This window comes from Ranitomeya imitator, chromosome 4, assembly GCF_032444005.1.
Source record: "Ranitomeya imitator isolate aRanImi1 chromosome 4, aRanImi1.pri, whole genome shotgun sequence".
In the NCBI taxonomy this organism is placed as follows: domain Eukaryota; kingdom Metazoa; phylum Chordata; class Amphibia; order Anura; family Dendrobatidae; genus Ranitomeya; species Ranitomeya imitator.
The window spans coordinates 94,427,983-94,449,315 of NC_091285.1; the positions used below are offsets into that span (position 1 = coordinate 94,427,983).

The 21,333-nt window shown below is 45.5% G+C and overlaps 1 protein-coding gene across 1 annotated transcript in view; it reads left to right on the top strand.

Moving 5' to 3' along the window:
* DOCK2 (dedicator of cytokinesis 2) overlaps window positions 1-21,333 on the top strand; it is a 1,209,209-nt gene that overhangs the window by 314,461 nt on the left and 873,415 nt on the right. Inside the window, exon 15 of the mRNA XM_069763868.1 lies at window positions 9,882-9,980. Coding sequence (XP_069619969.1) covers window positions 9,882-9,980 — 99 coding nt within the window. The remainder of the gene's footprint in view (window positions 1-9,881; window positions 9,981-21,333) is intronic.

Sequence of the window (21,333 nt, forward strand, 5' to 3'; positions counted from 1 at the left end):
GTGAGAGGGAAGGCTGGTGAGGAGAGAAGGGAGGCTGGTGAGGGGAAGAGAGGCTGGTGAGGAGAGGAGAGGCTGGTGATGGGAGGCTGGTGAGGAGATGGGATGCTGCTGAGGAGATGAGAGGCTGCTGAGGAGATGAGAGGCTGGTGAGGAGAGGAGATGAGAGGCTGGAGAGGAGATGAGCGGCTGGTGAGGGGAGGCTGCTGAGGAGAGGTAAGGCTGGTGATGGGAGGCTGGTGAGATGAGAGGCTGCTGAGGTGGCTGCATTTGGCAGGTGGAGGCTGCATTCGCAGATGGAGGCTGCATCTGGCAGGTGGAGGCTGCTTACGGGAGTGAGGAAAGGCTGCTGAGGGAAGTCTGCGTCCTGCATCCAACAGGGTGAGGCTGAAGAGGGGGTTCCCTTTAGAAATCTGTCAAACCTTGCAACCATGGCAGAATCAACTGACCATGTAATGTGTATGAGATTCACCAGATTCTCACATGACAACTGGAAAGGTTTGCTAAGGCTACTTTCACATCAGCAATTTTCTCCGTTCGCGGCAGATACTGCAGTTTTTCCACATCTGCCGCGTAACGTATCAGTTACGGGCCGGCAACTCTGCGTTCGGCCTCATTCATTCCCTATGGGACTTGCGGACATGTGCGGCACTTGAGGTTTTGCACTTGAGGCGAGACAAAAAAACACGGCTAGCAGCATTTTTTTCCCTGTTGCTGCAAGTACCGCATTTGCCGGATCGCGGCAAAACCGCAAGTGCCGCGCCGCACATGTCCAAGTCCCATAGGGAATGAATGAGGCCGAACGCACTGTTGCCGTAAGTGATCCGTTACAGATGCGGAAAAACTGCCGCAAATGTAAAAAATCGCTAATGTTAAAGTAGCCTAAGTCACTGCCGATAGTGTCATACTCACCAATGGGGGAGGCAGCACGAAAAGTGCCTAGGGCAGCAGAAACTCTAAATACGGCCCTGGTGCTGTAGATAAGCCCCTGATGCTGGTGGGCTCAGCTCACCTTCGATTTTGGAGGTGACAGGTTCCCTTTAACATTAACATAAATAAACACTTGAAATAGTGTAGATCACTCCATTTCTAATGAAATGATTTTCACTTTTTTGTATTGAAGAACTGAAATAAATGTACTTTTTTGATACTCTAAATTTGTGAGAAGCACCTGTATATCTTTGTGTGTCTCTCTCTCTGTATAAGTATGTGTATATACATATATATATATATATATATATATATATATATATATATATATATATATATATATATATATATATGTGTGTGTATATATATATATGTGTGTGTATATATATATCTATATATATAATTGTCTAAGGGTTTTTCCGTCTGTCTGTCTGTCTGTCTGTCCTGGAAATCCCGGCTCTCTGATTGGTCGAGGCCGCCAGGCCTCCACCAATCAGCAACGGGCACAGAGACGATGATGTCATAAAGGACGTAGACATCTCACGTTTCTGATTCAGCGATGGGCACAGTATCGACGTAGATGTCATAATGGTTGCCATGGTGACGATGATGTCATAAAGGTTGCCTCGACCAATCAGTGACAGGCACAGGGTGCCTCGAATTCTGGAATCATAATTATCCATATACTACGGGGACATGCATATTCTAGAATACCCGATGCGTTAGAATCGGGCCGCCATCTAGTATATATATATATATATATATATATATATATATATATATAGTGAAAAAATTGGAACAGCATCAAATTACTACCTTACAAGGCATGCAGAGCTCTTCCGACCAGCAATCCAATGGTCAAAAAGTAATAAACTCAAAAAAAACGAAAAGCAGCACAAAATAATTGAAAAAAAGTGGACTTTAATGCCTGAACGGCGTGGCAACGTTTCGGATGTGTTATCCTTTGTCAAGCAATGAATACAAGAGTACATATCTCATTAGAAAATCATTAAATATAATAAAGTCAATAGTATTAAACAGTGTTAAGGTACCTTCACACTAAACGACGCTGCAGCGATCCAGACAACGATCCGGATCGCTGCAGCGTTGCTGTTTGGCCGCTGGAGAGCTGTCACACAGACAGCTCTCCAGCGACCAACGATGCCGGTAACCAGGGTAAACATCGGGTTACTAAGCGCAGGGCCACACTTAGTAACCCGTTGTTTACCCTGGTTACCATCCTAAAAGTAAAAAAAAACAAATGCTTCATACTTACCTTTCGCTGTCTGTCCTCCGGCGCTGTGCTTCTCTGTACTGACTGTGAGCACAGCGGCCGAAATGCAGAGCGGTGATGTCACCAATCAGCAACGGACACAGCGACGATGACGTCATAAAGGACGTAGACATCTCACGTTTCTGATTCAGCGACGGGCACAGTATCGACGTAGATGTCATAATGGTTGCCATGGCGACGATGATGTCATAAAGGTTGCCTCGACCAATCAGCGATGGGCACAGTGTGCCGCGAATTCTGGAATCATCATTGTCCATATACTACGGGGACATGCATATTCTAGAATACCCGATGCGTTAGAATCGGGCCACAATCTAGTTATATATATAGAATATATAGAATGGAGCATGTTAAGGGGGCCATCAACCATAATGGAGCAGTGTACGGGGGCATATAGAATGGAGCATGTTAAGGGGGCCATCAACCATAATGGAGCAGTGTACGGGGGCATAGAGTATGGAGCATCTTATGAGGCCATAAACCATAATGGAGCAGTGTATGGGGGCATATACCATGGAGCATCTTATGGGGGCCATAAACCTTTATGGAACAGCGTACGGGGGCATATACTGTAGAGCATCTTATGGGGGCCATCAACCTTTATGGAGCAGTGTACGGGGCATATACAATGGAGCATTTTATGGGAGCAGCAAATTAAAGAACGGTAGCGCAGGATGGGAGCAGCACATGACAGAACGGGGGCGCAGGATGGGAGCAGTACATGACAGAATAGGGCAGCACATGACAGAACGGGGGTGCAGGATGGGAGCGGCACATGACAGAACGGGGGCGCAGGATGGGAGCAGCACATGACAGAATGGGGGCGCAGGATGGGAGCAGCACATGACAGAATAGGGCAGCACATGACAGAACGGGGGTGCAGGATGGGAACAGCACATGACAGAACGGGGTCGCAGGATGGGAGCAGCACATGACAGAACGGGGGCGCAGGATGGGAGCAGCACATGACAGAACGGGGGCGCAGGATGGCAGCAGCACATGACAGAACGGGGGCGCAGGATGGGAGCAACACATGACAGGATGGGGGCGCAGGATGGGAGCAGCAAATGACAGGATGGGGACGCAGGATGGGTGCAGCACATGACAGGATGGGGACGCAGGATGGGTGCAGCACATGACAGGATGGGGACGCAGGATGGGTGCAGCACATGACAGGATGGGGACGCAGGATGGGTGCAGCACATGACAGGATGGGGACGCAGGATGGATGCAGCACATGACAGGATGGGGACGCAGGATGGGTACAGCACATGACAGGATGGGGACGCAGGATGGAGCAGCACATGACAGGATTGGGACGCAGAATGGATGCAGCACATTACAGGATGGGGATGCAGGATGGGTGCAGCACATGACAGGATGGGGCGCAGGATGGGAGCAGCACATGACAGGATGGGGGCGCAGGATGGAGCAGCACATACCAGGATGGAGACCATATACCAATATAAATGCTCGCCACCCGGGCATAGAAAGGGTTCAATAGCTAGTATATGTATATAAAGATCAGGAGACACCCAACAGTGATCCCTTGTTATGCCTTTGCCACATGTTACCTTTCTCCTGTGCTACATAAATGCAGGCATCTTGAACACGTCATGTTGCTGACTTTTCGTTTTCAATTTATGGCAAGGAGCATCTCAGATGCAGGCTTTAGTTTATACAATGACCTACACTAGACATTATTAAATTTATTAGATCATTAAAAGCCTATTGTGCAATTAGTTTAGCTTTTCTGCGCTGCCAGTACGAAGTTCACTTTAGAGGTAATGAAGAAAAATTTTTTATATCTCACCAGCCTACTGACCTATATTTCTGCCCTTCGAGCCTTTTACTTTCTATAGATTGACAATTTCAACCTAACTCATTATTTCTAAGAAACAACATGATCTTTATGATAAAATCTGGGATATGCTGTAGCCCGGCCAACGCATTTTGTTTTTCTAACATCCTTTTTTGCTACTAATGGTTTCACCATAACCCAAATAATATTTTAATTTGGAACACGGCAACCATATTGAACAAAGTCTAACCCAATATCAGCAGTTACCCGTCAATCATTCTGCTTGGTTTCGAAAGCTATATACCAACCCTGCACAATTTAATGCAACCGCAGAAGAAAATACATAAAAAGATGCTTGTATATATATATATATATATATATATATATATATATATATATATACTAGCTATTGAACCCGTTCTACGCCCGGGTGGCGAGCATTTATATTGGTATATGGTCTCCATCCTGGTATGTGCTGCTCCATCCTGCGCCCCCATCCTGTCATGTGCTGCTCCCATCCTGCGCCCCCGTTCTGTCATGTGCTGCTCCCATCCTGCGCCTCCATTCTGTCATTTGCTGCTCCCATCCTGCGCCTCCATTCTGTCATGTGCTGCTCCCATCCTGCGCCCGTTCTGTCATTGGCTGCTCCCATCCTGCGCCCGTTCTGTCATTTGCTGCTCCCATCCTGCGTCCCCGTTCTGTCATTTGCTGCTGCCATCCTGCGCCCGTTCTGTCATGTGCTGCTGCCATCCTGCGCCCGTTCTGTCATGTGCTGCTGCCATCCTGCGCCCGTTCTGTCATGTGCTGCTGCCATCCTGCGCCCGTTCTGTCATGTGCTGCTGCCATCCTGCGCCCGTTCTGTCATGTGCTGCTGCCATCCTGCGCCCGTTCTGTCATGTGCTGCTGCCATCCTGCGCCCGTTCTGTCATGTGCTGCTGCCATCCTGCGCCCGTTCTGTCATGTGCTGCTGCCATCCTGCGCCCGTTCTGTCATGTGCTGCTGCCATCCTGCGCCCGTTCTGTCATGTGCTGCGGCCATCCTGCGCCCGTTCTGTCATGTGCTGCTGCCATCCTGCGCCCGTTCTGTCATGTGCTGCTGCCATCCTGCGCCCATTCTGTCATGTGCTGCTGCCATCCTGCGCCCGTTCTGTCATGTGCTGCGGCCATCCTGCGCCCGTTCTGTCATGTGCTGCTGCCATCCTGCGCCCCTGTTCTGTCATGTGCTGCTGCCATCCTGCGCCCGTTCTGTCATGTGCTGCTGCCATCCTGCGCCCGTTCTGTCATGTGCTGTGGCCATCCTGCGCCCGTTCTGTCATGTGCTGCGGCCATCCTGCGCCCGTTCTGTCATGTGCTGCGGCCATCCTGCGCCCGTTCTGTCATGTGCTGCGGCCATCCTGCGCCCGTTCTGTCATGTGCTGCTGCCATCCTGCGCCACCATTGTATTATATGCCCCCCGCTCCAGTGTGTATGCCCCCGAATGCTGCTGCCATATAAAAAAAAAAAAAATACCATACTCACCTATCGTCCGGCTCCACTGCAGGTATGTCTTCAAGAAAATGGCGCCGGAAAGCGGGGACTGCGCAGGCGCCGATTCCGGCAGCAGGAATCGGCGCCTGCGCAGTCCGCGCTTTCCGGCGCCATTTTCTTGAATACACACCTGCAGTGGAGCCGCAGTGTGTCTTCAAGAAAATGGCGCCGGAAAGCGCGGACTGCGCAGGCGCCGAATCCGGCAGCAGGAATCGGCGCCTGCGCAGTCCGCGCTCTCCGGAGCCGGGAGCAGAGGAGCCGGGAGACGGAGCCGCAAGCAGCGCTGGAACTGGGAAAGGTGAGTATACTTACCCTCCCTCCTGGCGGTCCCTGACTCTCCGGTGGAGATCACGGTATGCATTCAGTGCTTACGCATACCGCGATCTCCCGGGAGCGTCGCTCTGTGAGGCCCAGACTGCGCCGGCGCTTGCGCTTGCGCAGTCTATAGAGGCTTCGGACAGAGTGACGCTCCCAGCGTTATATTATAGATATATATATACCGTATATACTCGAGTATAAGCCGACCCCTAATTTTGCCACAAAAAACTGGGTAAACTTATTGACTCGAGTATAAGCCTAGGGTAGGAGATGCAGCAGCTACCGGTGAATTTCAAAAATAAAAATAGATGCTCCATACCGTTCATTATTGCCCCATAAGATGCTCAATATAAAGCTGTGCCATATATAATGCTCCATACCGTTGATTATTGCCCATAGATGATCCATATATAGCTGTGCCATATATAATGCTCTGCACCGTTCATTATTGCCCCATAGATGTGCCATAAAAAGCTGTGCCATATATAATGCTCTGCACCGTTCATTGTTGCCCCATAGATGTGCCATAGAAAGCTGTGCCATATATAATGCTCTGCACCGTTCATTGGTGCCCAATAGATGTGCCATATAAAGCTCTGCCATATATAATGCTCTGCACCGTTCATTGTTGCCCCATATATGTGCCATAGAAAGATGTGCCATATAGAATGCTCTGCACCGTTCGTTATTGCCCCATAGATGTGCCATAGAAAGCTGTGCCCCATATACAACGCTCTGCACCGTTCATTGTTGCCCCATAGATGTGCCATAGAAAGATGTGCCATATAGAATGCTCTGCACCGTTCATTATTGCCCCATAGATGTGCCATAGAAAGCTGTGCCCCATATACAATGCTCTGCATCGTTCATTGTTGCCCCATAGATGTGCCATAGAAAGCTGTGCCATATATAATGCTCTGCACCGTTCATTGTTGCCCCATAGATGTGCCATAGAAAGATGTGCCATATAGAATGCTCTGCACCATTCATTATTGCCCCATAGATGTGCCATAGAAAGCTGTGCCCCGTATACAATGCTCTGCATCATTCATTATTGCCCCATAGATGCTCCATAGAAACCTGTGCCATATATAATGCTCTGCACCGTTCATTATTGCTCCATAGATGTGCCATAGAAAGCTGTGCCCCATATACAATGCTCTGCACCGTTCATTGTTGCCCCATAGATGTGCCATAGAAAGCTGTGCCATATATAATGCTCTGCACCGTTCATTATGGCCCCATAGATGTGCCATAGAAAGCTGTGCCCCATATACAATGCTCTGTCTGCACCGTTCATTATTGCCCCATAGATGTGCCATAGAAAGCTGTGCCCCATATACAATGCTCTGCACCGTTCATTGTTACCCCATAGATGTGCCATAGAAAGCTGTGCCATATAGAATGCTCTGCACCGTTCATTATTGCCCCATAGATGCTCCATACAAAGCTGTGCCCCATCTATAATGCTGCTGCTGCAATAAGAAAAAAATGACATACTCACCTCTTGCTGCCCGTAGCTCCTCAGCGTCCCGTCTCGGCGTCTCTCCGCACTGACTGTTCAGGCAGAGGGCGGCGCACACTGGTACGTCATCGCGCCCTCTGACCTGAACAGTCAGAGCCAGAGGACGGGAAGACTGAACTGCGCCCGGCGGGTGGAATGTGGACAGGTGAATATGTAATACTTACCTGCTCCCGACGTCCCTGGCTCCTTCTCCCGGACAGATGGTCTCCGGGTGCCGCAGTCTCTTCCTCTGTCAGCGGTCACTGTCACCGCTCATTAGAGGAATTAATATGCGACTCCACCCCTATGGGAGTGGAGTCCATATTCATGACTTTAATGAGCGGTCCCACGTGACCGCTGAACAGGGGAAGAGCTGCGGCACCCGAAGACCGTGGGACTGCAGGGACAGCGCCAGGAGCGCCGGAAGCAGTTAAGTATGCCTCAGACCTCTCTCCCCCTCACCCGCCAACCCTGCCGCCGACCGTGACTCGAGTATAAGCCGAGAGGGGCACTTTCAGCCCAAAAATTTGGGCTGAAAATCTCGGTTTATACTTGAGTATATACGGCATATATATGTGTGTGTGTGTGTGTATATATATATATACAGTATGTATATATATACATATATATATATATATATATATATATATATATATATACAATACCAGTATAATCTCCAAAATGCATAAAATCTCAAAATGCACTATTACAAATTATTAGGTACAATAGAATTTCTAAACATTTGATATGTTTTAAAGAACTGAAAATGCTCATTTGTTTTATTTGAAGCATTTGGAGGTCACATTCACTGAACAAAAAAGCTATTTAACTCTAAAACATCCTAACAGGCCAAGTTACATGTTAACATAGGAACCCTTCTTTGATATCACCTTCACAATTCTTGCATCCATTGAACTTGTGAGTTTTTGGAGAGTTTCTGCTTGTATTTCTTTGCATGAAGTCTCCTAGCCTCCTAGAGCTGCTGCTTTGATGTGAACTGCCTCCCACCCTCATAGATCTTTTGCTTGATGATACTCCCAAGGTTCTCTATAGGGTTGAGGTCAGGGGAAGATAGTGGTAACACCATGAGTTTCTGCTTTTTATACCATGGAAGAAAGTTGTTACTTTGCAGAGGTCATTTTCACACCTTCAGGAACCTTAAAGGGCCCTAGCAGCTGTTTCCCCATGATTCCGGACCAAAACATGACTCCTCCACCTCCTTGCTAATGTTGCAGCCTTGTTGAGACTTGGTGGCCATCCACCAACCATCCACTACTCCATTCATCTGGACCATCCAGGGTTGCTCGACACTCAACAGTAAACAAGACTGTTTGAAAATTAGTCTACATGTATGTCTGGGCCCACTGCAACCGTTTCAGCTTGTGAACACTGTTTAGGTGTTGCCGAATAGTTGGTTTATGAACCAAAGCAAACCTTTGAAGGATCCTACACCTTGAGGTTCGAGGGACTCCAGAGGCACCAGCAGCTTCAAATATCTGTTTGCTGGTTTGTAATGGCTTTTTAGCAGCTGCTCTCTTAATCCAATGAATTTGCCTGGCAGAAACCTTCCTCATTATGCCTTTATCAGCAAGAACACATCTGTGCTCAGATTCAGACACAAATCTCTTAACAGTACAATGATCACATTTAAGTTTTCGGGAAATATCTAATGTTTTTATCACTGGACCAAGGCATTCCACTATTTGATGCTTTTCGGAAGCAGAGAGATCCTTTTTCTTTCCCATGTTACTTGAAAACTGTGGCCTGCTTAATAATGTGGAACATCATTTTTAAGTAGTTTTCCTTTAATTAGAATCACCTGGAAAACTAATTATCACATGTGTTTAAGATTGATTTCAGTGATCCATTGAGCCCTGAGACACAATACCATCCATGAGTTTATTTGAAAAACAAAACAATTAAATCTTTGACACTTAAATCCAATTGGCATAAAGGTTCCATCACACTCAGCAACTTTGCAAAGAGAACGACAACAATCCGTGAAGTTGCAGCGTCCTGGATAGCGATATCGTTGTGTTTGACACGCAGCAGCGATCTGGATCCCGCTGTGCCATCGCTGGTCGGAGCTACAAGTCCAGAACTTTATTTCGTCGCCAGGTTGGCGTGTATCGTCATGTTTGACATCAAAAGCAACGATGCCAGCAACGAGCATAGGGCCCCTAGATGTGTGTCGGATCGGTACACTCCGGCTGTTTGACATGGAGCTAACAACCAGCGGGAACGAGAAGTGAGTCGCCGTTACGTCACTGGATCGCTCCTGCATCGTTCTGGAGTTGCTGTGTTTGACTTCTCTACAGCGACCTACCAGCGACGCTCCAGCGATCTAGTTTAGGTCGGCTCGTTGTCTATATCGCTGCAGCGTCGCTGAGTGTGATGGTACCTTAATAATTTGGATTTATATATATATATATAATCTATATTTTATATATAATTTTATTTTGCTTACAGTATTTGCTATTATAATATGCATTTTATATTTTTTATCTACAGAATGCCATCAGCTTGGGAGCTGGGGACAAACTTTTAAGTGAATATAGGTCTGTACTGTACTATCAGGTCAAACAGCCACACTGGATGGAAACCATAAAGGTATAAGAATATTTGTTATTTTCATATGAGAAATTGCCACAGTGACTTCATTTAATAGACCACATCATTTAAGGGAAGACATTCAGTATGTATCAATATACTGTGAGTTCAAGAGCCCAGAAGGCCATGAAATCATTGTAAAACAAAGCACACAGAAAGCATGCAAGTAAAGTATTCATCAGTTTCAAGAATGGTTATGTGATAGATGTACTGAATTTCCAGTTTTGTTTAATTTTCTGCTATTTATCTAGCTCTATCATAAATACTTCAGTGAAAATAAGAAGGAATGTACACACATATTTTCTAATATTTATTGATACAAATAAAATCTCAAATTAGTAAATACAAAGAAGCAGTGTCTGTGATGTAATGTACAGATATGTAAAAAAAATAAGTTGTTAGGGCCTTTACCTGACAAAAATACCTGATTAATTTCTCTACTAAAAAATAAATTGGTATGTCTGAGACTTTAAGGGATATTCCCATCTCCAAGATCCTATCCCAATATGTGTAATAATATTAGCAAATATCTCCAATTAGAAATGTTGCATAATTTTTCTGATTCGCTATGTCTCTTTCCTCAAGTGGAGGTGTAGCGATGCTATGGGTGGTAGCCATCGGTGAGTGTCATGAGTCCAACACCCCAGCATGCTACTGAAAATTGTGGCCTGCACCATTGTGTTTGTGTTGCTGTTGTGGCTGTGGACACTTCTTGCCCCACTCTGGTCTGCCTCGTTTAATGTGGCTGTGGTTCCTGCAACCCCACGAACAGGAGACCACAACGTCTGGTAAAATCAAGCTTAACTTTACTGTTTGTTTCATTAATCAACAAAGCACAGCAGAAGACGCAGACATCTTTCTTGAGGTTACAGCACAGTGGCAGGAGTTCAGCAAACAGCTGCACAGTTGCTGAAACTTCTCTATAGCGGACTTAGGGACTTTGAAGCTTGCTAGAAAGTTATGATTCTTCAGCTACTTCTTCCTACTTTCTCTTTTTTCAACCCACTTTCACGATCCACGTAAATGAAGTGCCTGTGGCTAACTCCTTACTGTATGTGCCCCCAGCCTTGCTGACATTGCTCTTCTTAAGCCCACAGCTCTCAAGATTTGGCTGACATTTTGCATTCCCAGAGCCCCGTAGGGTTCCTCACAAGTTGCAGAACCAGAGTTCCCTTCCAAATTCGCTGTGATTATTTAATCCTGTGATTTGAATAAAATCTGTGGCCATTTTGACAACCAAAATAATGTGTTTTGTGTATTTATTTTAGTACCTAGGTTTACAGTAGTTATGGTGGTTTTAAGATGGAGTGGGGTCCATCCCATATCCAAAAGTCAAGAAACCACCGGAGACTAGACGGAGGTGGACATGACTTGGGGATGGGTGGACCGAGAACTACTGCAGCTTTTGTTTGTTTTGCGGTGTAGATTTTAAACAAGAGTGTTGTTGCTTTAAGAGGAAGGAGTTTAGATGTTTGTGCCTGTTGTATTACTGTGAGGAGGGTGGGGCTTTATATAGGGGAGGCAACTCTGGCTCTCCCTCTTTCTCTCACAGGATGGACAGGAGGAAACATTACCCGCCCTCCCGCCCTGTTTATAATCTCTGTCCTAAAACTTTTTAATTATTGCTTGTATAATGATAGATGCTTTATTGTATTTTTGAATTTGTCATTGTATATATTGTACCAGGTTCAATTGTATATTGACTATAAAGAGTTATTATTTGCGGTAACCATCTAAGCCCAAGGGAAGGGCAATCCTTAAGCCATGGTTCCCTGGAGGTTTCCTCGACATGGGGTTTTTCCTCTCTTGAGCGCTGTAGGATGACTCTTTGTGAGTCGGAGGTTTGCCAAGTTTAGTCCCATTAATGCTTTTGCAGGGACTTCTAGTTTTTAAGTTTACAAAAATGATTTAATTATTAAAAAAAATAAATAAAGAAAAGTGTCAAATGAGACTTGGAATTTATAACCCGTCGCGGGTTTGCGGTTTAGGAGTCAGGTGGAAGTTGCAGACAAGTTAACCTGGACTCATTTCAACTAATAGAGGATGTAAAACCTCATGGTGGTGAGCAGGCTCGGCTTTGGTGGCTAGCCTCATGGACGTTGTAATGGTAACATCAATCAGGGGCGGGCACAGTGGTTAAGCACAGGAGTGAGGATAATAGGGTCATTGGTGCCCTGAAAGTTTACTGGCTCTGCTTGAATGGCAAGCCAGTGCGTGCCGCCCCTTTATGGCTGTCTGACTTGGTGCTGTATGTCAGACAGCTGGGGATATCACAGTACTTGTGAATCCCAATGTACTACCACTCCACCTGACTCCTACTGTGATTATTTAATCCTATGATTTGAATAAAAGCTGTGGCCATTTTGACAACTAAAATAATGTGTTTTGTGTATTCGTTTTAGTACATAGGTTTACAGTAGTTATGGTAGTTTTAAGATGGAGTGGGGTCCATCCCATATCCAAAAGTCAAGACTGCTGATGGTAGACAGGACACCTCTAAGTGTGAAAAGCCTTTCTTCTTTGCTGACCTGAAAGGTGACAGTGTCTGACTGTAGATTCCAGAGAAGCCTGAGGCTGTGTTGCATTGGTGCAGGGTCCGACCCCAAGTCCAGATCTCTGAGACCATTACATAAGTCCTGAGAAGGGAATGCTTCCATGAGTTCTTGGCTATTTGAGGCTATTTTATGAAGCCATAGGTTTGAGTAGGCAAGCATGTCCTGGGCTCTCCTGAGACGACTGATGGCAGTCTCATTTGAAGGCATGGCTTTCAGACCGTCAGCAACATAATTGTCTGACATCTGATCCATATTCTGTATCTCTTTCTTGAGCCAAGCTTTGGAGTCCATAAATGGTGACTGCAGGTGAAGGACTGTTGCCAAAGATATGCACTCTCATGCGATACTCTCTGAATTCTTTAGTAGGATCATTGTCTCTGTACCAGAAGAATCTTAGGAAGTTCCTGTCTTTCTCTCAAAGGAAAACAAAGGAACATTTGCTGGATGTCAGCAATGAAGGCATCGGAATCCTTACGGAAGCGCATAAGTACTCCCAGCAATTTGTTGTTGAGATCTGGTCCTGTCAGTAGAATGTCATTCAGGGAGACATCATCAAACATAGCACTGGAATCAAACACCACTGTAATCTGGCCTGGTTTCTTCGGGTGGTATACTCAAAACATGGGTAGGAACCAGCATTCTTCATAGTCTTTGAGAGCAGGAGCTAGCTCTGCGTGACCGTTTTCAAAAATCTTTGACATGAAAGAGAAAGTGATCTTTCATTTCTGGTTTCTTTTGCAGATTATGTTTTGTGAGAGGAGAAACATTTTAATGCCTGATTTGTGTTGTTTGGTAGACGTGGTGTGTGCGTTTTGAAGGGAATAGGTGCAACCCAGCTGTTGATCTCCTCTTTAACAGGTCCTTTATACATTACCTCTAAGAACAACTTGCCCTCTACCAACATTGCCACTTGGTTGTCCTGCTTAGTTCTCTGGAAGACTCTGCACCCTAACTGATCCTCATAACTTCCCAAAACTATATTGCTGTCATGAGTAAAGTGTATTAGATGATTGGGCAGTTGGATGCTGTGTGGTAGTTCTCTGACATGGAACTCGTTGTTACAAGGTTGAAACAGAGATGGGAGTCCTTTCTCCAATGTATTTGTCAGCATACATATAACAGAAGATGGGGCGTGCATGCATCCCAAGCATATGTTTCCATTACGACCCATCCTAGGTCTAGCTTTTGGGCATAGGGAGCATTGTGGAGTCCATTGATATGATGTCTCACTTTATGAACCTGTAGGATAACTCTCCTCAACAGCAGGATTATCTGGGCCTGATGGTCGAGTTCCGGTATAAGGTGTGCTATGCGTTTTAAGTGATGGAATGCTACATCTGGCGTAGGAATTTCAGATCTGTTGTCTGGGTTCTGATTACATTCTATGATTGTAGGTAGTGGTAGGCAGAATTATTTGTCTAAGGACTAGTGTTGAGCGATACCGTCCGATACTTGAAAGTATCGGTATCGGATAGTATCGGCCGATACCCGAAAAATATCGGATATCGCCGATACCGATATCCGATACCAATACAAGTCAATGGGACATCAAGTATCGGAAGGTATTCTCATGGTTCCCAGGGTCTGAAGGAGAGGAAACTCTCCTTCAGGCCCTGGGATCCATAGGGATGTGTAAAATAAAGAATTAAAATAAAAAATATTGATATGCTCACCTCTCCGGCGGCCCCTGGACATCATGCTGCTAACCGGGAGGCTTCTTTGTTTAAAATGCGCGCCTTTAGGACCTGCGAATGACGTCCCGGGTTCTGATTGGTCGCGTGCCGCCCATGTGACCGGCACGCGACCAATCAGAAGCCGTGACGTCATTCGCAGGTCCTCAATTCCTAGAATTAGGAGTTTTTGTGAATGAGAATGATGTCGCGGCTTCTGATTGGTCGCGTGCCGGTCACATGGGCGGCACGCGACCAATCAGAACCCGGGACGTCATTCGCAGGTCCTAAAGGCGCGCATTTTAAACAAAGAAGCCTCCCGGTTAGCAGCATGATGTCCAGGGGCCGCCGGAGAGGTGAGCATATCAATATTTTTTATTTTAATTCTTTATTTTACACATCCCTATGGATCCCAGGGATGCCGATATCACAAAAGTATCGGATCTCGGTATCGGAATTCAGATACCGCAAGTATCGGCCGATACCCGATACTTGCGGTATCGGAATGCTCAACACTACTAAGGACTCGATTTGGTAGCCAGTAGCTTTCCTGCCTGCTATTGTCACAGTACCTGCACACGCCTTTAATGAGTAGGCAGTATTGTCCTTTTGATGTTAAATAGGTCAAAGAATGTTGATCTAGCCAAGGATCGATTACTTTGATCATCCAAGATGGCATACAGTCTTGCGGCTTTGTCTCTATGACCTTTTGGGTACACTCTGACAAGGCATATTTTTGAACAGCTCCTACTATCTATTGTCCCTCTGCAGACTTCAGTGCATTGTGGAGTGATCTCTGGCGTAGCTGTAGTAGTGTTCCTTTCCTCCCTGCCATGCTCACTGTCAGCATGTTTTGTGTACTCCATTTTGCTGTGCCAGGGTGTAGAGCAGTGTTATGATCTGTGGTAAACTCACAGTCCAAAATATTAGTTGCAGTCACTTCGACAGGAATAAATACATATCCTGGCATGAAATCCCATGTCAGGAAAGAAGTGAAGGAGAAGAAAATTATTTTCAATAAAAAAGTAAATTTTATTACATGAATATATAAATCTGTATACACAACAATAAAAATAAGTGATGAAAAAGAACAGGGGGGGAGTGGAGGAAAAAACACCAGACTACACACGGGATCAATAGCACCAAACAGTTGGCAGACTCCAAGAATGTAATAAGAGCAGGAAGCCCAAAATATAAAGCTATGTAGCGATATGGGCTATAACAAACATATTGGCGGCACAGCCACAACACAAAATATAATTATAGATATAAGGCTTATATTGGTAAAGAAATGCACATATCCTAGAAAATGAGCTGCCACTTGTAACAAAATAGCAGAACAAGGAGGATATTAGTGATGCGACCTCATATATATATACCTATAGCAGGAGGAATAATATAATGGCTGCCAAAGGAAACAATACTTACATAACGGTGCAGAGCAAAAAAGACAAAGGAAACCAGGGAATACAACCGAAGTTGTTAGTACACCTGGTGTGTGCGAATACTAACTAATGCCTAAGAAGGTCTGCGTAGTTATTGAAAAGGCTTAGCCGAACAAAGGTAATAAATATTACCTGCAATATAGATGTAAATGAGAAGGAAGGGCTGTGCCTGCTTGGAGGTGCCAGTGCCGTGATCCCGAGCCCGACGAGCGCCGTTTCGCACAAGCTTCTTCAACAGGGGCGTGATCTGTGGTGCCACATGTCATTTCGCCACGCCCATATGACCTGACCAGCCTGATTGACAGGCCAAACCGGCGACTTTGGTAAGTTATTTTGGCAGCATAGGTGGGGAATCAGGGTATACAAAATACACTATAGTAACACAAAGCTCAGGCCCTATCTGTCAGTATTTTTATCTCGTACTGAAAAAACGGGGTGACAGGTTCCCTTTAAAATTCTAGTTCAAAATGGCCGAAAAAGAAAAGTTTCAAGGTATTTTAATGTCAAAGTATAGACTGTAACCCAATTGAAATGCATATACAAATAGACCCACAAGCCTTTTTTTGTCCGTTTTTGGTTTCTGATATAAAGTTTTAAAAGCTATTTTTTTTTCCTTTTGTCCCACTGCTTCATGGCCTTGTTCAGCATTGGTTGTTTACCCTCCATAGTAATGCCTGCTCTGGCCTTATGCTAATTGGTTAATTGCTGATTGTGGCCATTTGGTTCCTGATGCTAGCAGTCACTCCATTTCATATATATTTAGTCTGGCTGGGCTAGCACGCGCGCGGGGTCGCGTGTGCAACAGGTATTAAGTGCAACAGTTTAAAGTGCTTGGCATTTAGAAAATGGCAGTTGGACAGGGCAGGAGACAGGTAAGGTGCATAAGCTTTTCAAACAATCATGATTCTTGGTCAGTCATACTACATTAGGCATTGATCATATCAATCTGCTTCTTATTTGTTTTTATTTCTGCTTTCTCACAACTCGGCCCGCCCTTAAACACATTCTGGGCACTCTCTCTATATCCACCCCTCCCTTCTCCCCTCTCCCATGTATAACTCTGAGGCTCTACTGACATTTCTTACCCACTCCAAACCAGCCACTACCGCAATGCAGCACTCAAAACGTTCATACAAATCATCCCACCACCTGCTCTTTCTGTTTTTCTCCTTCTACTAGTTGCAGGTGACATATCCCCAAACCCTGGGCCTCCCTCCACCAGCATACATTACTTTCCTCCAGCTACATATAGAAACCCTGCTAATCTTATTAACATTCAGTGCATGCCTTCTCATATCGTAACAAACTAACTTACATTCATGATCTTTTCCTCTCTAATTCCCTTAACCTTCTGGCTATTACAGAAACCTGGATCCAGCATTCAGACACCACCGCCGCTGCCGCGCTCTCGTTTGGTGGGCTGAAATTTTCACATACCACGAGACCTGAGAACAGACAGGGTGGAGGTGTTGGTTTACTCCTTTCATCACAATGTGCTTTCCAGGTCATCCCCCGGATCCCTCACTTACATTAGCTTCCTTTGAAGTCCACGCCGTCAGACTCTTTAAGCCCTTCTCCTTGCGAGTGGCGGTTGTTTATCACCCTCCAGGCTCCTCCCACCAGTTTCTAGACCACTTTGCCACCTGGCTTACTCACTTTCTATCCTGTGACATCCCCACCCTCATCATGGGAGACTTTAACATCCCCATTAATGATCCCCTCTCCCAATCTGCCTCTCATCTTCTTTCTCTAACTTCTTCCCTCGGCCTCTCACAGTTAACTAATTCTCCTACGCATGAGGGCGGGAATACTCTGGACCTGGTTTTCTCCCGTCCCGGCTCACTGCTCAACTTTACTAACTCCCCTCTCCCGCTCTCGGACCACAACCTTCTTTCCTTCTCTGTCAAGAATTGTTTCCTCACCCGGGACACCCCCACTTACCACACTTATCGGAATACACGTACCATTAATACCCAGCAGCTTGTGGACAATCTCCACACATCTCTATCCCCCATCTCCTCACTCTCCTGTCCAGACTTAATACACATAATACACTGAAGAATGCCCTAGATGAAGCAGCACCTTCTACATGCAGAAAGACCAGACACAGAAAACGGCAGCCCTGGCACACTATGCAAACACGCTTTCTTCAGCGCTGCTCAAGGTGTGCAGAGCGGCAGTGGAGAAAATCTCTCTTAGCAGAAGATTTCATCTACTATAAGTTCATGCTCAAAACCTATAACTCTGCCCTTTATCTGGCCAAACAATCCTACTTCACCACCCTCATCACCTCACTATCCAGCAACCCAAAATGACTTTTTGAAACTTTAAACTCCCTCCTGAAACCTAAAGTACAGGCCCCCATCACCAACCTCAGCGGTGAGGATCTGACCACTTATTTCTTAGAAAAAATCAACCACATCCATAAGAATATCTCAGCGCAATCTCCTCAGTGCCTGGATCCCCTTCCCTGCTGCACCTCAAGCTCACTAGACATCTTTGAGCCTGTTTCAGAAGAAGAAGTTTCCAAGCTCCTCGCTTCTGCTCGGCCTACAACCTGCAACATTGACCACATTCCTTCACATATCCTGCAGTCTCTCTCACCAGTGGTCACCACTCACCTGACAAAATATTTAACCTCTCTCTTTCTTCAGGTATCTTTCCCTCCTCATTTAAACATGCCATCATAACCCTTTTACTTAAAAAGCCATCCCTGGGCCAGAACTGCACTGCTAACTACAGACCTGTCTCTAACCTTTCCTTCATCTCTAAACTCCTGGAACGCTTGGTCCACTTCTGTCTAATTCACTATCTCTTGGATACCTCTCTTCTCGACCCCTTACAATCTGGTTTCCTCTCTTTACACTCCACTGAAACTGCCCTCACTAAAGTCTCTAATGATCTAATAACAGCTAAATCCAAAGGTCATTGCTCTTTGCTGATTCTCCTAGATCTCTCTGCCGCATTTGACACTGTGGATCACCAGCTCCTCCTCACTATGCTCCGCTCTATAGGCCTCAAGGATACAGCCCTCTCCTGGTTCTCCTCCTACCTCTCTGACCGCTCCTGCAGTGTATGTTTTGCCGACTCCTCTTCCTCTCCTCATCCCCTTACTATCGGGGTTCCGCAAGGCTCAGTCCTAGGCCCCCTCCTCTTCTCTCTATACACTGCCCCATTGGACAAACAATCAGCAGATTTGGGTTCCAGTATCATCTCAATGCTGATGACACCTGACATCCCCCCGGACATCACCCCTACCCTAATTCAAAATACCAAGGATTGTCTGTCTGCTGTCTCTAACATCATGTCCTCCCTCTACCTGAAACTAAATCTCTCCAAAACAGAACTTCTTGTGTTTCTTGTTGTGAATTCTGTTATCGAACTCCCTCCTGTGGTCATGAATGGTACTTCGGCGAGTTCTGTCCATGGACTCCCTCTGGTGGCTGTGAGTGGAGCTGCTGCTTCTGAGGTTCCTTCCACAGGTGACGTAGTTTATTCGTTGGCTGGCTGCTCTATTTAACTCCACTCAGATTGTTACTCCATGCCAGCTGTCAATGTTCTTGTACTGGTTCAGTTTGCTCTTGGATCTTTCGGGTGACCTGTCTACTCCAGCAGAAGCTAAGTCCCTGCTAGTTTATTATTTGTTCATTGTTTTCTTGTCCAGCTTGCTATCATGATTTTGCCTTGCTAGCTGGAAGCTCTGGGATGCAGATTGGCACCTCCGCACCGTGAGTTGGTGCGGAGGTCTTTTTGCACACTCTGCATGGTCTTTTTGTAGTTTTTTGTGCTGACCGCAAAGTTACCTTTCCTATCCTCAGTCTGTTTAGTTAGTCTGGCCTCCCTTTGCTGAAACTTGTTTCATTTTTGTGTTTGTGACTTTCATCTTAACTCACAGTCAATATATGTGGGGGGCTGCCTTTTCCTTTGGGGAATTTCTCTGAGGCAAGGTAGGCTTTATTTTCTATCTCTAGGGCTAGTTAGCTCTTAGGCTGTGAAGAGGCGTCTAGGTAGAGTTAGGTACGCTCCACGGCTATTTCTAGTGTGTGTGATAGGATTAGGGGTTGCGGTCAGCAGAGCTCCCACTTCCCAGAGCTTGTTCTGTGTTAGTTTACCCATCAGGTCGTTCCGGGTGCTCCTAACCACCAGGTCCATAACAGTTTCTCCCTTCTACTAACCTCACTCTACCCAACATCAAAATCACCCTGGAGGGTTCAACCATAACGCCCAATCTGCCCGCTGTCTTGGGGTCATATTCGACACTGAACTTTCCTTTACTCCCTATATCCGATCACTCACTTGCTCTTGTCACCTGCATCTTAAAAACCTCTCCAGAATCCGACCTTTTCTCACTTTTGAAACTGCTAAGACTCTTACTGTCGCTCTTATTCATTCCCATCTGGACTACTGCAAATCTCTTCTGATCGGTCTCCCTCTTACCAAACTTTCTCCTTTCCAATCCATCTTGAATGCTACAGCCAGAGTCATATTTCTGTCCGGCCGCTTCACCGATGCCTCCATCTTGTGCCAGTCATTACACTGGCTACCCATTCGCTACAGGATCCAGTGTAAACTCATCTTTCTCACCCACAAAGCTCTCCACAGTTCTGCACCGCCTTATATCTCCTCTCTCATCTCCGTCTATCGCCCTACACGTGCCCTCCGTTCTACAAATGATCTAAGACTAACATCCCCTGTAATCCGAACCTCACACCGCTGTCTCCAAGACTTCTTTCGTGCTGCGCCAGCTCTCTGGAATGCACTTCCCCAGACGATCAGACTGATATCTAGCCCCGACCTATTCAAGCGGGCTTTGAAAACCCATCTCTTCAAACAAGCCTACCACATCAACTACTCAGTAAACTAACATTGGCCTGTTCCCTCCTTCCAAAGATTAGTCTGAATCTACACTCTACTATTCATCTGTCTCCACACCCTCCATACACATGATAACTACACTTGATACTTGACTATTGCACTTAAACACACGGGCTGATGACCGGATCATGCAGCTTGATATGAAAATCCCTATTTAATATAATTGCCAGACCTGAAATAACAATCACTTTTCACCTATTGTGTCCCCCCATTTCCTTGTAGATTGTAAGCTTGCGAGCAGGGACCTCACCCCTAATGTCACTGTTTAAATTGTCTTTATTCATACCGAATTTATTGTTTGTACAGTACATGTCCCCGCTTAATTGTAAAGTGCTGCGGAATATGTTGGCCTATATAAATAAAAATTATTAATCAATTGTTAAGCCTCACTTAACTTAAGTGCATTAGTCAAAATGACTAATCTGAGAGTCTAGTAAAGTTATACAAAAATGAATTAAATGAAATATTGTTAAAGGTGAAACTATGCATTCACAGGGTGTACTTAATTTTTCACACACTGTTAATGCATTTTTTGCTTAGTTTTTGTTAAACATGTAGTGATATAGTGTAATTCGTCATGTGCTGCTGTTTATATAAGGCTGCATTTATTTCATTTTAAGATCTCCAAAAGATCAGATTTTTTTTTGTTCAGATATGTAAAATAGTAGAATTCTAATTGGGAGCACTAAGCTTTTCTCATTGCAATAACGTATCTGAGAAATATGCTTCTTTCTCCTGCTACGAGCCACTTCTTCTCCTCATTCTTGCCTCTTTAAGCAACCATTCTGAAAAAAACTTCTCAAATATA